General features: G+C 30.6%; 1 protein-coding gene across 3 annotated transcripts; it reads left to right on the top strand.

Moving 5' to 3' along the window:
• Window positions 1–2716: 2716 nt before the first annotated feature.
• On the top strand, window positions 2717–9674 carry LOC114303194 (uncharacterized). Of its 3 annotated transcripts, none has more exons than XR_014348084.1 (6): window positions 2717–2987; window positions 3312–3363; window positions 4001–4125; window positions 8319–8387; window positions 8527–8550; window positions 8633–8710. XR_014348084.1 is itself a non-coding variant. In XM_028248345.2 (6 exons), exons 1-6 carry the CDS (start codon window positions 2803–2805, stop codon window positions 8804–8806), a joined length of 471 nt encoding a protein of 156 aa, XP_028104146.1. In that variant the 5' UTR covers window positions 2729–2802; the 3' UTR covers window positions 8807–9650. The 3 variants fall into 3 exon arrangements, 2 of the variants coding, with proteins under 2 accessions (XP_082757268.1, XP_028104146.1); XM_028248345.2 differs by lacking the exon at window positions 8319–8387 and adding an exon at window positions 8800–9650 and having other exon boundaries at window positions 2729–2987; XM_082901142.1 differs by lacking the exons at window positions 8319–8387; window positions 8527–8550 and adding an exon at window positions 8800–9674 and having other exon boundaries at window positions 2727–2987.
• The last annotated feature ends 6574 nt before the right edge of the window (window positions 9675–16248 follow it).

Here is a 16248-nt window from a genome sequence, read left to right as displayed (position 1 = left end):
TGCCCGTCGATGGCGGACTGTGGTAATTCTTCAATGTGTGCCATTGTTCCTAAAGAGGTAAAGCTTGATCAAGAGGCTTTGTCCTGTCTGTTTTTCCCACAGACGGCGCCAATTGTATGGGAAAGAAATAAACCTTATCGTATAATCCTGTTGATCAAGTCTGCGCTCCTCTGTACGTCGTCATTTTATCACGTGAAAACACAAACGTGAGCTAGCTGGCGGGTGTGTGCCGAAAACCTCTCCGATGCCTAAGTCAGTAAGCTTGACCAATAGACAAAAGCTCTGTGTATTCAGAAAGCAAAGTTGTGTGTTACCTCTCCAAAGGTGATGTTTGTGAGCTTTTATAGGTTTCGTGTGGCACAATCCTAGTAGGACTTTTACTTCTCCATGCAGAGTCCTCCTAGGATTCATACTCCTGAAGGACAATGCTTATCCTTCAACACCCCCTCACTGCTTAAACCAAGTGAGATGGTTTTTACCATGGCCGAACTCCAATATAACCGAAGTAATTATGATCATGCCAAGCCACAAATTAGACCGAACCGTGTTTAGTTTGGTTCTCCTTTTCACTACTCCTTATCTCGGTTCCTCATGTACAAAGAATGGCGTGGTTAGACCGAGCTATCGAGTAGCAAGGTTCTAACCGGTCTAACCACAATACGCCATAATCGGGCTAACTTTGAGACCGGTCTAACTTCAAAGCGTCTTCCAACCGGCCTAACTCCAAGTCGCTTTCGGACCGGAGTAAAATTACATTTCTCTCAGGCCGGAGTAACTTTATACCTCTCTCGAGTCGGAGTAACTCTACGGCCTTTTTACTCAACTCTTCATATTGTGAGTCATAATAACCCATTGCCCAACTCGACCCAATTTTCACATAAATTATCCTCTAAGAAATCCAACAATCACAATAACTTAGGCCTCGTTTGGGAACAGGCTAATTTAGTAATTTTTTGGCTATTTGGCTAAAAAGGTAGGTAAAAAAAACTTGTATGCTTGGGATGACTTTTTGGCTAATTACAAAAAGATGTGCAAAAAGTAGAGAGAAAAGAGAATCTTTGACTTTTTGGTATGAGTTGTTAGCTTTTTGACTAATTTAGTAACTTTTTGACTAATTGATTAAAATAGTCTCTGGCCAAACGAGGCCTTAATCAAGAGTATTGCAAAAAAATGAAGAAAAAGTAGCGTGGGTATTGATTCTAGGGACGTCACATAAATTGTAGATGCTGAGGTAAGCATGTAGATAGGCATGGTCTAAGGCTGAAAGTAACTAGAGGTCGCAGTTCCCTATAAATGAATGAAATGAATAAATTACATTTATTACCAGAAAATGCTTCAAACTTTTTTTTTTAAATCTCTATAATCTTTTTACATCTCAATTATTAATGTATATTTGGTACTTATTAATATATATTGAGATGTATATTTGGTACTTATTAATATATATTGAGATCTAAAAAAAAATTTGAGAGTTAAAAAAAAAAAAAAAAAAAAAGAGATTTATTGTTGCTATTATCAATACAAGTGCTTGTGCTTGTCAGTTGGGACTTTGACCATGTTTGTTTCGCCGATGGGATAGGATTCCATGAAATAGTTACTGTTTAATTCAAAAATTTTATACAGGACGAATAATTTATTTTTACTATTAATTCTAAGGTTCTGTTTGTTTTGGAGTATGAGAGGGAATTGAAATTAAAATAACTATGGCCGTTATTTAATGTGTTGTTTGTTTACAGAATTGAGGAATGAACTGCTAAGCCGAGGAGCTTAGGATAGACCTTGCAGATGGGATTTGGATGGGCCTCCAGGACTTGATATTAGAAAAATAATCCCGCGGACTAGAAATTTTTTATTTTTATTTATTTTTTATTTTATTTTTTACATGTCGGGTATTTTTTTTTTTACATTAATGTTTAATTTTTTGTTAAGTAAAAATCATTATTTTATTTATTTTATTTTTTTTTAATATTTTTTTTTTACATGTTGGGCATTTTTTTAAAAACATTAATGTTTAATGTTTTTGTATTTTTTTATTTGTTTTATTATTTTATATTTATTTTATATAAAAATAATTTAACAATCCCTACACTAACAACTATCATCAAAACAAATACAATTTTACTTAATCCCCTCATTATCAATCCTCTCGTTATTAATCTTCTCACTATCAATCCCTTCTATTCTACCTCTGAAAACAAACGGAGCCTAAATATATTAGATTGTTTTATCCGATGGAGGTAGTAGGGGTGAATATGATTCAGATTGGTTTAGATTAGGATAAAATCAGGATCAATTCGTTATTTACGGTTCTTAAAAAATTAGAACTAATATAATCCGTTTAAATCGTGGAACCAATCCGAAAGATTGAATTATTTTAGGACCACAGATTCTCATAATTAAATAACAAAAAAAATATAAAATATTTTAATTTCATAAAAATATAAACATAGCATCAAACAAAAGCAACAATCAATAAAACTGGATATTTATATAACAATGGAAGGGTTAGTTTGAATTCAAGAATTGAAAATATATATGTGTCAAAATTTGGATCTTTAGATTGCTTCAATCTAAGGGCTGAAAATGTCTTACTTTCATTTGTCCTATTTAGACATTTTAATGATTGAGATCAATTACATCAAGATCTAATGGTGCAAAATATAAGTTCCAAAATATCTCAAAATGTATCTCTCACACCTACTCCTCACATCTCAAAATCTGTCTCTCTTCTAAATTTCAAAATTTGAACAGACCCCCCCCCTCTCTCTCTCTCTCTCTGTCTCTCCATCGGAGGCCATTCCCATGCTCTTCTTCAATTCCTATCGGAGCCCAACAATTGCCGGAGACACAACCCCGAACCCCCTATTACCCTTTTCGTCTTCTCTCTTCCTCCCTCTCTCTCTGCGCCATCCCAATCTTCATCAACAATGGCAGACACTGCAAAATGAAGAATCTAAGGAAGAATTTGGTATATTTGACCCATCATGGTATATTTCCAGCAATAGAGCAAACTAGAAATTGGTAGATCTAAATGCATTGTCTAACCATTCTTTACTCTGTTTATAAATAATAAAAAGTTGTGGTGTTCAACCATTCTTCACTCTAGCCAAATGTACTGTTCAAAGGGCTGTAATTTATTCACCTTCAGCAATCTCATCCCCCTTCCTCCTCCGTGAATGTAATAAAAATGAAAAGTGTAGGCTTCGTGGTCACCAATGATTATCTTCCTTGCAGCGCTAAACCGTGTTGCGTGTTACTCTATTCCTTGATTTTTATTAGATTTCTTTCTCAATGTTATTATCCTGTACCAGTCCCGAAGCATGTGCTGCAATATTGTGGAAGTCTTCCCAAGCAGCTCCTAAGGTATGTGATAAATCTAATAATTTTAGAATCATCTTTGTTGATCAATGTTGGGTGTAAATTTGTAAGGCTGCTGAAAAACTAAAGATAACTGTTCAAGAACATTACAGGCTCAGAATTGCAGATGGTATAATTCCTGTAAGCACATGGGTCTCTTATCATGTTTATAGTTTTTTTGTAATTTTTTTCATTTGTTTCGAAGAAATGAGCTGGAAATAAGAAAATCAAAAGTGGAATCATATGAAATGGTCAGATGTGAAAAATTTTGTAGGAGTTAAGATTTTTTTTATTTAAACTGAAATTTAATGTTTATGAATTAGGTTTACTGGGATACCTGATTATAATATAAAAAAAAAAAAAGTTTGTGGAATTCTACCATTGTTTACTCTGTTTATGAATTAAGTTTACATGACATTCGCTGGATTTATTCCTTACCTAAAGTTGTATTTGAGCTTCTGATTTCTATTTAAGAGAAGATTGGATCACAGGATTGTTATGATTCTTGGCCATGTGATGCTTCATCAAATACCTGATAATTATCCAGTTATCTAGACTTTGATTCAACTTGATCTTATGAATTTTGATACTCTGGTTTGATGTCATGTAACCAAATTTTTTATTGTTTGTTTGGTTCCTATAGGAGGTAGGTCCATCCATGGAGAATGAAGAGGCTCTTGGCACAGATGGAATAGATGGTTTTTTGTCCAATCTAGCTAATGCAATTCCTGGAATTGATGAGGCTATGAGCTTTGCTGAGATGCTCAAGTAAGTAACCATGTTTCATTTGATTTGGTAGCTCTATAAACAGCAAATCTCTCAGGTCCTCATCATTTGTTTCATATTTAGATCTGGATTGAATGGTGTATTAACAATGCATATAAGGTGTTTGAAAAAATGCATGTGAGAGATAGAAATTGGTAGTGGTGGCTTTTGGGGTGGTGGGTTTTAATTGGTTTTGGAAGGTATAAATTGGTCAATTAATTTTTTATTTATTGTTTAAAAGTACTAAAATAAACTTTAAATGATAAAATTTTTATTTTTATTTAAACTTTGACGACATTATTAATTTTTTTGCATTTAACTAATATTGATTAACATAAGATTGTAAGTTTAAAAAAATCATGTTGTCCCTTATCAATGTTTGGATTTTTAGGTGTTTGGACATGGAATTGAAGAGTTACGCTTGGAGATTGATACATGTTTAGGAATCTATTATGTTTTTCTTGTGTATAATACAAATATTACAAATAGCCAAATAATTTTTAGAAATAAAGAAATTGGACCAACCTTATCAACCATGATAGTTGACAGTGATCACTTACCAATCCTCCTTTCCTTCTTTAACTCCAATGACACAAACCAAGTCAAAGAAAACAATCTCAAAAGAAAGAAAATAAAATTGTATGGGCAAATTACACATACCTCACTTGACAATTATGCTCAAGTAAGTAACCATGTTTCATTTGATTTGGTAGCTCTATAAACAGCAAATCCCTCAGGTCCCAATCATTTGTTTCATATTTAGATCTGGATTGAATGGTGTATTAACAATTCATATAAGATGTTTGAAAAAATGCATGTGAGAGATAGAAATTGGTAGTGGTGGCTATTGGGGTGGTGGGTTTTAATTGGTTTTGGAAGGTGTAATTTGGTCAATTAATTTTTTATTTATTGTTTAAAAGTACTAAAATAAACTTTAAATGATAAAATTTTTATTTTATTTAAACTTTGACGACATTATTAATTTTTTTGCATTTATCTAATATTGATTAACATAAGATTGTAAGTTTAAAAAAATCATGTTGTCCCTTATCAATGTTTGGATTTTTAGGTGTTTGGACATGGAATTGAAGAGTTACGCTTTGAGATTGATACATGTTTAGGAATCTATTATGTTTTTCTTGTGTATAATACAAATATTACAAGTAGCCAAATAATTTTTAGAAATAAAGAAATTGGACCAACCTTATCAACCATGACAGTTGACAGTGACCACTTACCAATCCTCATTTCCTTCTTTAATTCCAATGACACAAACCAAGTCAAAGAAAACAATCTAAAAAGAAAGAAAATAAAATTGTATGGGCAAATTACACATGCCGCACTTGACAATTATCCTTTCACCTTTTTTCCTTTGTTGTTTTATGATTGATTTTGAGAGAAACTGTGTTTGATGAAATGGTTGAGAGTTACACACTGTAATATGTACTTTTGATCAGTTATTATTAGGGTATGCCCGTGCTTGAAGGCACGATGAAAATATTATTGGAATGAAAATGTAATTGGAATGATTTTATGATTTTAAACAAACAATAAAATGCAAGTCCCACAACACAGAAACATATAATAAAAATCAGACGAAATATGCCAGCCAATGCATATAAAGTGTTTGAAAAAATGCATGTGAGAGATAGAAATTGGTAGTGGTGGCTATTGGGGTGGTGGGTTTTAACTGGTTTTGGAAAGTGTAATTTGGTCAATTAATTTTGTATTTATTGTTTAAAAGTACTAAAATAAACTTTGAAGGATAAAATTTTTATTTTGATTTAAACTTTGATGACATTATTATTATTTTTTTACATTTATCTAATATTGATTAACATAAGATTGTAAGTGTACTATATTTAAGCTTTTAGCAAAATTTGTTATAATGTTTTATATCAATCATCTTTTCTTTCTTTCTTTTTTTCAAATTATAAGCAGAGGTCCATAAAATATCAAAAAATGGTCCTTTCTATTTGGGATACCATGTGACACATCATAAACCAATCACAAATCATCATGCCTTCTGTTGTCCCTTATCACCTAACAAAAAAATCATGGGTTCTACCTTCTCTACTAAGCCATGCAATAACACGTGGTTGTGCTGTTGAGACACGAGACAACTGTTCTAAAATATCCTTAAATTGTTTTGACTATCTTAATGTGTCATTGAAATGAAAATCAATGGTTGGACCTAGGATGAAACCTCTTACCTCACAAGCTATATCAAAAAGAAATTGCATAGTAAAAAAATTTACATGTGAATGTTTTTATATAGAGGAAAACATAATAGATTTGTATTATACACAGTTTGTTATCCTTACTATTCAAGAATTTAGCATTCCCATGCGTAAATAGTTTGCGTTGCCTCTTAGCTTTTGTCGCCAATAGTTTGTTTGGATTTTATTGAGTGTCAACTCTTTTTTGGTTAGTGTTTTGATTGGTTATTGTTTGGATGCAATATAGGACTGCTCTAAATCATAAAACAAGGCGCCTGATTTGTGCAAATTGGTCATCAGATCATATTAAATTAGAACATATTTAATAGAAGCTGTGTTTGGATTTTTAGGTGTTTGGACAACTGGACTATGGATTTTATCAATTACATATGACTAAAAACACCCTTGAATAAAAAATGAATGAAAGCTAAGAGTTTTTTTTTGGCCCTTCCCTTCAATAAAAATTTTTCCTTTAAATATTTAGTTTATACTTGAGACTTCAGCTCATTTCCCTCTTTAGTATGTATGGGATTACAAGATATTCTTTTGTTCCTGTGATTACAAAATATCTTTTCTTTTTGTTTTCCCTCCAGTTTTTATGTGAAGGGCTACCTTTTTATATTTTTTTTTTCCTATTTCTTAATCTCGGAGAATGTTAAAAAGTTGAGATATTCAAAATTGAATTTGAAACTCTCACACTTAGATTTTAGTTGGTTTTCCTGAAGGGAAAACATTAATTGCTATAATTGAGAAGACCCATTGCGGTAATGAACCCATGCTGATCGGTTTTCCAATTGGTACATTTGTTAAGCTTGTTCATTTTCGTTGTTATTTTTTCTCATTTGACAATGCCATTGTCTATTAAAAAGAGAAACCCTTGTGTGATAGTGTCTGTCCACTATCAATACACCATTACAACAGTTCAATTTTGCAGACAAGTGGAGTGAGATCAACCGAGGACACTAAGCTAGGATAATTTCTACTAATACACCATTGTTGAGGGATTTTAATCTCTACTTTGTTCATTCTATTTCATGTGATATTTGTTATCTCTACTTTGTACGTTGTTATTTATTTATTTGTTATTTCTTCACAATAGGATGGAGTCACTTGCTTGAAGTCAATTTAATTTTAATTTTAATTTTTTTTAGATTGCTTAGCACTGGCTGGTGTGCATTGTTTACTATTTATTTTAAATTTAGTTTTTTGGTATTGTAGAGCCATGGCTGGTGTGCATTGTTTGTTATATATATTTTGAATTCTATTTTTCTGGATTCCAGAGCATTGGCTGGTGTGCTTCATTTGGTGTTTAATAATTTTTTGGTATTGCAAAACACTGGTTGGTGTGCATTGTTTATTTTTAATTTTAATTTTTAAATGGCTGGTATTATTTGGTAACGAATGAATAATAAAACAAATATATATACCCGTGCTTAGGGGTTGTTATCTTTAATTGAGCTTTGTAGAGTGTGTGGTACCAACAAAATTGCAGAGTGTGGGTTTTAAAAACAATATTTCTTTATATTTCTCAATGTCTTAAGGTTTTTGTATGTTTTTCAATAAATTACATTTGTATTCAACTACATTTTGATCTCAATATTATTCACATCGTGTCATTACGCACGAGCATACTTTTTATTTTGTACTTTACATACCTCTTATTCTTCCCTTTGTATTTTGTTTATGTACCTGCTCTTCTCATCTTTATTGCAACCCTCTCTTTGAAATTAATTTTTATATTTTATTATCCGATTTGCTACTAAAATTGTTATAAGTTGTTTAAGAAGAATAATATTTCTTTATATTTTTTTAGTGTCTTTATCAAAAAATCAAAAATTGATACAAACTCTAAAGTTGGTTGTATGTTATAAGTATGCTAGGAGGTTGTTAATTTTGTGTCGATTAATTTTTTTTATGACAATTATTAAATCTCATTTTGCTTTCTTACAGTTATCTTTTTCAAATTTACATAACTAGACATTTTCAGGTTGAGACACTTTTGACCTTTAACTTCTAATTATGGACAACATTACTATTTTTAGTCATGTAAGTTGTTTTATTTTTAATTTATTTGAAAAAAAAAATACACCTTTCTTATAAGTCTAAGTCAATTTTCTTTTCTTTTCATTATTTTTTTTTTATCTAATTTCCTTATAACAAAATGCTCTTTTCTTATATTTTACAGATGGATGGAGACCTATGTGAAACTGTAATATCGACTCCTTTTACTCATTTTCTTACATGCATACATTTTTTAATTTTTTTTACCTCTAATTCTTTTGTATTTATAGGTTCAATTTCTTGAAGAAAGAAATGCTAATGTTGTCATTCGTGATGAGCATGACCTTAATGTCATCCGGGTTCGAGAGGTAGGCCCAATTTAATTATATAGAATGTTTTTTTAAATGCTGTATTTTTTAAGCTTTCTAAATACATATATTTTTATTGCGCACACCAGTGTTTAGTCATGGACAACTGTACGTGGCCCTATCTAGATGCGCATCTTTTGATCGTACAAGTGTCTTCCTTCCCAACAATGAGCTAGATTCTACTACAAACATTGTTTATCTTGAAATTTTGTTGTAGTGTTACTTATGGATCAAATCACTTTTGTCAAAAGGTACAATTTATTTATTGACAAATTTGCTTCTATTGATTACAAATTATTATTTTAAAATTTTTTTGCTATATATGTTGACTTTTGTAGGATTGGGTTAAAAAATATATGGACCTCAAAAAGATAAATACAATTAGATTGCTTTGATGGGGATGTAACAAGATAATTTCAATTTAAAAGTGTTTTGATATTTATATAGATTTTCTTCTACTAATAAACTAACTTTTTTATTTTCATAAATTACTAGATTGTCGTGCATGTTTCTCATTGGGGATATATAGAAGTTGAAACAAATACTTTTTGAAAGTGATGAGGCGCTCTTAGGAATTCTAAGAAAGAACAAGTTTGAAAATCATATTTATTTTTGTGAAAATCGTACATTTGCTAGCTACGATCTAGATTTTGTAAAGTTTTATATCGATGTAAATTTTAGTTTTGTAAAGCCTTTCATATCGATTTAGATGTATGTTATATAATATTCATTTGAATTATTCACTTGGTGCTATAGTCTTTTTTTCTTTTTTCTTTTTTCCTCCTAATATGCTCTTGAATTAGCTTAAAGAAAACTTCATATTTTTTTTCGGTTGAATTTGATTTTTTGCTTCCATATATATTTTTATCAGGAAGGGTGTTGCTTTTAATATAGCATTGGATTGTGTACGTATTAATCTTTTAAAATAATTGTTTATTACACAATTTTATATATATATATATATATATTTGAATTGCAACGTACGATTGGTGTGCTTAATTTGTCATTTTTTTATTTGTTATTTTTTTTTTCTATTATAGAGCATTGATTGGCATGCTTAATTTGTTATTTGTCTTTTTTTTGTATTATAGAATATTATTTGATGTACTTAATTTATTATTTGACATTTTCTTTATATTGCTGAGCGTTGACTGGTGCGCTTAATTTATAGTTTATTTTTTTCTATTGCAGAGCACTGACTGACGTATTTCATTTGATTTTTATTATATGTTTGTGTTGTGGGACTTACATTTTATTATTTGCTTAAAATCATAAAATCATTCCAATTACAATTTCATTCCAATAATATTTTCACCGTGCCTTCAGGCACGGGCATACCCTAGTACATTATACAAAGTAGAGTTCTCCTTTGTATTAAAACTAAACATAACATCAAACAAAAGCAATAAGAAAATTGGTTTTAGATAAACAAAAGTAACAAAACTCCATGAATAAAAGTAACAAACAAACAAAAATATAGCAGCAACATAGAATAAGGGTTTAACTTTTATATGGAATAATAAATAATATGATGTGGGATGGTTTATAATATAAATATAGGTTATTTGTATACGGTCCGGATTGGTTCCAATCTGGAATTGATCCTTTGCCTACTGGATTGGACTCGTAGAGATGTAAGTAAGCCCTTGTTTGACATAAACTAAAATGAGATTAAGGATTAAAATAATTATAAAAAAAATTAAAAAAATTAAAAAATTAATAAGATAAAATATTATATTTAAATCATAATTATTTTATATATATATATATATATATATTTATAAAAGTCACAAAATTAAAAAGTCTAATCTAAATTAGGTTTTTTAATCCTGGACTAAATAGTCAAAAAAATCAATCTACATTCTAAATGAAATCTAAAATCACATAAGGGGAGATGGTATTATTTAGAGAAAGATTAAAAATGAAATAATTCTATATTTTTGAATTACAATTAAAAAATCATAATTAAATATCATATAAGACATAATTAAAGATCTCATAAATCAAAATTAAAATTTTAATGATAACTAAAAAATAAAATGACATAGCTATATGTGTGTATAAAATTTCTCTATTATTAATGAGTTGAGCGGAGCATCGAGCTTGTTTGGAGAAATTATTTGGGCTTTGTTTGGGAAGAAGGGTTGGATTGGGTTCGGTTTGGGGCTATTTTAGCTACAAAAAGATAAAATAGGTTTATTTTGTTCAATAAGACAAAACATTACATCTAACTCAAAATCATTACATTATTTCTCTTACAAAAAATTTAAAAAGTCAAAAAAATTATTCCCAAACGAAACATTTTAATCATAAATTAAAATAATTAAAAAATCAAAAACTCAATCCACTGTCCAAACAAATCCTTAGTGGTTTAAAAGAATATTATTTCACACTATCCTTCTAAAGATGAGTGTTAACTTATCTCTCAAAAACAGATCAAAAGAAACTTATCTCTCAAAAAGAGTCTCACTAATTCAATCAGTGATAGCTATGTTAGAACACCACGTCATATTTCAGAAGCAAACAAATATTTTCCAACAGTGAGTCCCATAATTTTCCGCTGGTTAGTTGGCAATGGGCGCCACTGCCAGCGAGATGCAATGGAAAATTATTGCAGCCTTTATATGCTGCCTGTGCCTGTGCTCCACTTCCCATCATACACCTGGCCCCTATTAGTAGTGGCCCCACAAGTATTTTGTGACCAAAACAAGAAACAGCCATGTTTAAAATCACTGAAATATTAGATCATCAATGGGGTGTTTGGATGAAGCTCTTTTAGTTTTTTTTTTTTTTTTTTTGGCGCTAAAATAATATTAAAAAATAAAATAGGTTAAAATAGTTAATAAAATAAAATATCATATCAAACGTATAATCATTTTATTTTTTTTTACAAATATCACATCTAATTACAAAAAATCAAACTATCTTTTCAAATATAAAAATTTTAACCTCCTAAAATAGTCAAAAACTAAAATTATTTACTAAAATAGCAATTTCTCAAACACCCACAATATCACTAATTTTTTTATATTTGATCATAAAGACTATAAATGTATATATAATTACAAACAAATATGAAAATCAGTGATTTTGGCTTTTTTTTTTTTTGAGAAATGTTAATATAAATACCTTTTGAAAATAATATATTATATATTTTTAGTTATATCCTTTAATTATGATATTATTTTAGTTATAACTCAGAATTATTTAGTTATGTCTTATATGTTGTGTTTAATTATGAATTTTTTTTTATACTTATAATTAAAAAAGTATAAAATTATATTATTTTTTAAGTTATTTATAAGATACACACACCTTTTAAGGGACATGCACCATAGCATTTCCATACCTTTTTCAGTGCATGTGTATATATTTTGAAGAATAATGTTATATGTACTCATTAGTATATTAATTAGTGTATCACTTGATGATGTGACATAATTTAAAAAAAAATTAGTATTTAGTATTTTGTAATTTGTATAATGAGTGAGATTAATAATAATGTCATAACTAATGTTAGTATACTAATTAATATATTAATTAGTACATGTAACACCACGGTATTTTGAATAATGCTAAAGACTCTCACATTTATAAATTTACTCATAATGATGTGGCATGAAAATTGAATCTATCATCATTAAATATATAACAAATAGAAAATTAACACATATCTTGTCACAACATTATAAATAAAATTATGAGTACATTTAGAAGACTCAAATAATTTTCATACTCCCTCCGTCCCATAATATTAGTCCCTTATTCTATTTTTCATTGTCCCAAAATATTAGTCCCTCTTCAAAAATCAAGTACAAAAATAATATAAATTTCTCATTTTGCCCTTCTTTTAAATTCATAAATAATATAAAAATTACAATTATGACATTGATATTCTCAAAAAAGTATACTATCAAAGGGTAATTTTGGAAAACCAACTTTTTAAAAGTACAATAATTGTACTACCAAAAAAAGTTGGATTCCCCAAAAGGGACCATTATTTTGGGACGGAGGGAGTATATTTTTTCAACAAGAGAACAGAGACAAAATAAAGTAGATTGAATTTTTTATACAACACATTAATGTGATGACAATTGTAAAGCAATAAGAGAAATACTATATCTGTCAATTAATATACATACTAATATATTAACAGATAATGTGATATTATTTATATAATTTTGAGTATTTGTAATCTGTAAGGGTAGCTTAGTTAGTTGATGATAAGAGACTAGAGATATATCTCATGTTCAAATCCTCATGTTCAAATCCTACCCCAGCTAGTTACTGACAGGCCGTTGCGTCTTTGCCTGATCGATCAGCTCAGGGTCTCGAGATTAGTTGAGGTGCGACATTCTAAAAGAGTACTGGCCCAGACAATCAATTATAAAAAAAAAAAATTGTATAATAAATATGATTAATAATAATATCATAATACTAATTAATATGTTAATGTGTATATTAATTGATACATATAAAACCACCCATTGTAATAGGTTTGGCTGTTTTTTTTGACATGAATTAATAATGGCAAATGAGCATATCAAGTCAATGTCCAACTTGCACGGAATTGGTATGAATAATTAATTTAATTGAACATTTCAATAATATTTTCACTGAGCTTCTGTTTCGGAAGTGAGTTGATTTTTTGATTTTTTAATTTTTTTAGTTATTTTAGTCTGGAGCTAAAAAGTCTCGTTTGGGAAGGGTTTTTTTGACTTTTTTTGATTTTTTTGTGAGAGATGAGTGTAATGATTATGGATTGAATTTGATGTTTTATTTTTTGTGACTAAAATAGTCTATTTTATTTTTTGTGACTATTTTAACTCCTAACTCACCAAAACTGACTTCTCAAACTATGCCTGAGTGCCATTGTTAAAATACAATCATAATTAATTAATTAACTATCAAAACCCTTGAAAACGCAAAATAAGGGGAAAATTGAAAGGAAATAAAATAAAGAATTGTTTAGGAGAAAAGTCTTTAAGGTTGATCTAAACGGACATAAAATGAATTGTTTAATGAATTTCTCTTTGGTGTAAGATAAACCGGAAAGTGAAGAGGTTTGCCTTAGCCTTCGTTTGGGAATTGAATTGACTTTTTCAGTCCGGATTAAAAAGTTTAGTTTAAGAAATATTTTTTAATTTTTTAGCTTTTTTGACTTTTTTTGTGAGAGAAGAGTGTAATGATTATGGATTAGATGTGATGTTTTGTTTTTTGTGGCTAAAATAGCCTATTTTATCTTTTGTAGCTAAAATATTCAAAAAAACCCACTTTAATTCTTCCCAAACGGACCCTTAGTGTGTAAGATAAATATAAAATATTAAAATGGAAGGTGAAGATCCTGCTTTCCCCCCAATGGATTGGTCTGGATCGTTGAGAAAGAACTTCTAAAAAAAATAAAAGAATTGATACATTTTTAGAACATTAATAATGTGAAAAATCAAAAAAAAAAAAAATCAAGATCAAAATATCACATACCCACACATCAATTAAAACTCCCAATCTTTTTTGAAAAACTAAATCAAAATCAATCTAGCCAACTACGGAAGTACTAGGCTTTTTTGGGTAGGTCAGTTGAGTTGACCAGAGAAGAGGTCAAATAAATCAACAATAATTCATCCCACTAAAAATATCACCACTAATAGCACTAATGCATTAAAAAAGTAAAAAAAAAAAAAAAAATACAACTCCAAGACCAAAACATTACATCATTAATGGCGGGACCCACTGCCACCTAATTAGTGGGAGTACTAATTAGTGCTCCCAAGCATTTTTCCAAATAAATTTGGTGAGTCCACAAAAATTTGTCAAGCAAACCCCGTTGCCCTCTCTCCCTCTCCTAATTAGTTGCAACACATTAATGCAAGATCTAGATACGAATTTAAATTCCTACCGTAAAAGAAAAAAAATACGAATTTAAATTTTAAAAAAATTATCAGAAAGTCTTATTTATCAAATTGTTAATCCATATAACCCCACATTGATTCTTATGTATTGGCAAGTCTTGTTTGTCACATTTTATAGACAAACAGGTCCCGTTTTGAACTTACGTCATGTATGGCTTGACGGAATTGCCCTTTCATATTGTTGTCATAGACGTGTATGTTGGGATTGAATGAGGATTTTGTGGGATACACTGCTACATTGGTGCTCCACGTTTGGTAATTCGGATCCCACCATTTTTGGGATGTTAGAAAATGGGTTGGAGGTGGGAGAGTAATGGAAACTAGGGCTATGTTGTTCTATTAGTGTTGTTGAGAGTCGCTGCAAACATTGACATTGAGAGTTGTAGCAGACGTCGACATTGTTTTGCAGGTACATCATACGTTTATACGTATCTAATAGTTAAAATGTCATTTTCTTTATATTGTCACGTTTGTATGTCATCTGAACTGTTACGGTCTGTGTGTCTATTGTCACATTTGTATGTCATCTGAACTGTCATGGTGGTTTGATGTGCGCAGCCTAGGTGGGTTTCCGATTTGGTTGATGTGGATGTGGGTTTGTTGGGAAACTGATAATCATAGCACATTTTTAATTGGGTTTATGGGTTCCGTATGCGTGTGTGAGATTGTTGTAACGTGACCATGGAACCATGTGTTATGTACCGGTGATGTATTTACACGTGGTTTTGGGGATTTGCATTGTGTGTGCAGGTGGGGGAGAGGGGAGGGGGATTCAGTTTCGTTCATCTCATTATCATAGTGATTTTGTTTGTTACAATTTTTTTTTCAAAATGTGCAACGTGTGTTTTACTGTTTCGTGATCTGTGGTCATAGGTATGGAGGGAAGTTTGATGTTGTTGTGTGCTTATCAGAAAATGAACGCAGCATACAATTTGCAGCCTCATTGCACGTTTGAAGAATTAGTTGCTTCTGTGTGTTCCAAGTTCAGCGGGGTGGGTCTCCTTAATGTGGGATTGTCTTACCATATTCCAGGATTAAATAGCTTTACCTTACAAGACGATGTGGATTTGCAAAATCTTGTCAGTCTAGCCCGGTCGTTCGAGTTGGAACACGTTTCTATAATGATTGATCAACGTGGAAGGTCCGACAGCATGTGTGTGGATGGCGAACAACATAATATGCAACCCAAATCGATTTCTGAATTAGTTGTGAATGATGAAGGAGAAACTAATGACGAGGTTGATTTGTTGCCTGATTTTTGCCCACACAATAATAAAGTCTTACTCACTGAATCATGGGTTGGAGGGTTAACTAATGTAGGACAATGTTTTGAGGGGGAGTGCGCATGGATTCCGAACAGTCTTGTGCATGTATGCTGCGGAGTGTGGGTTTAATTTCAAGTATGTCAAGAACGATTTAGTGAGGGTAAGAGCGGTGTGCTCCATGTTGGAAGGTAAGGGATGCACATGGTTTGTACATGCTCGGATGTTGAAAACTAATAAGTTTTTCTACCTTCGCAAATGGAACAGTGTGCACAGTTGCGGTGTATCCGTCCAAACATCAAACCATCCAAGGGTTAGATCTGATATGGTTGCTAATATTGTGGCATCTCGTGTTTGGGACAGACCA

Source organism: Camellia sinensis, chromosome 13 (assembly GCF_055761805.1).
Source record: "Camellia sinensis isolate YWXY chromosome 13, ASM5576180v1, whole genome shotgun sequence".
NCBI lineage: Eukaryota > Viridiplantae > Streptophyta > Magnoliopsida > Ericales > Theaceae > Camellia > Camellia sinensis.
Note: the sequence above shows the minus strand (reverse complement) of the source record. Positions and strands in the feature narration are given on the sequence as shown.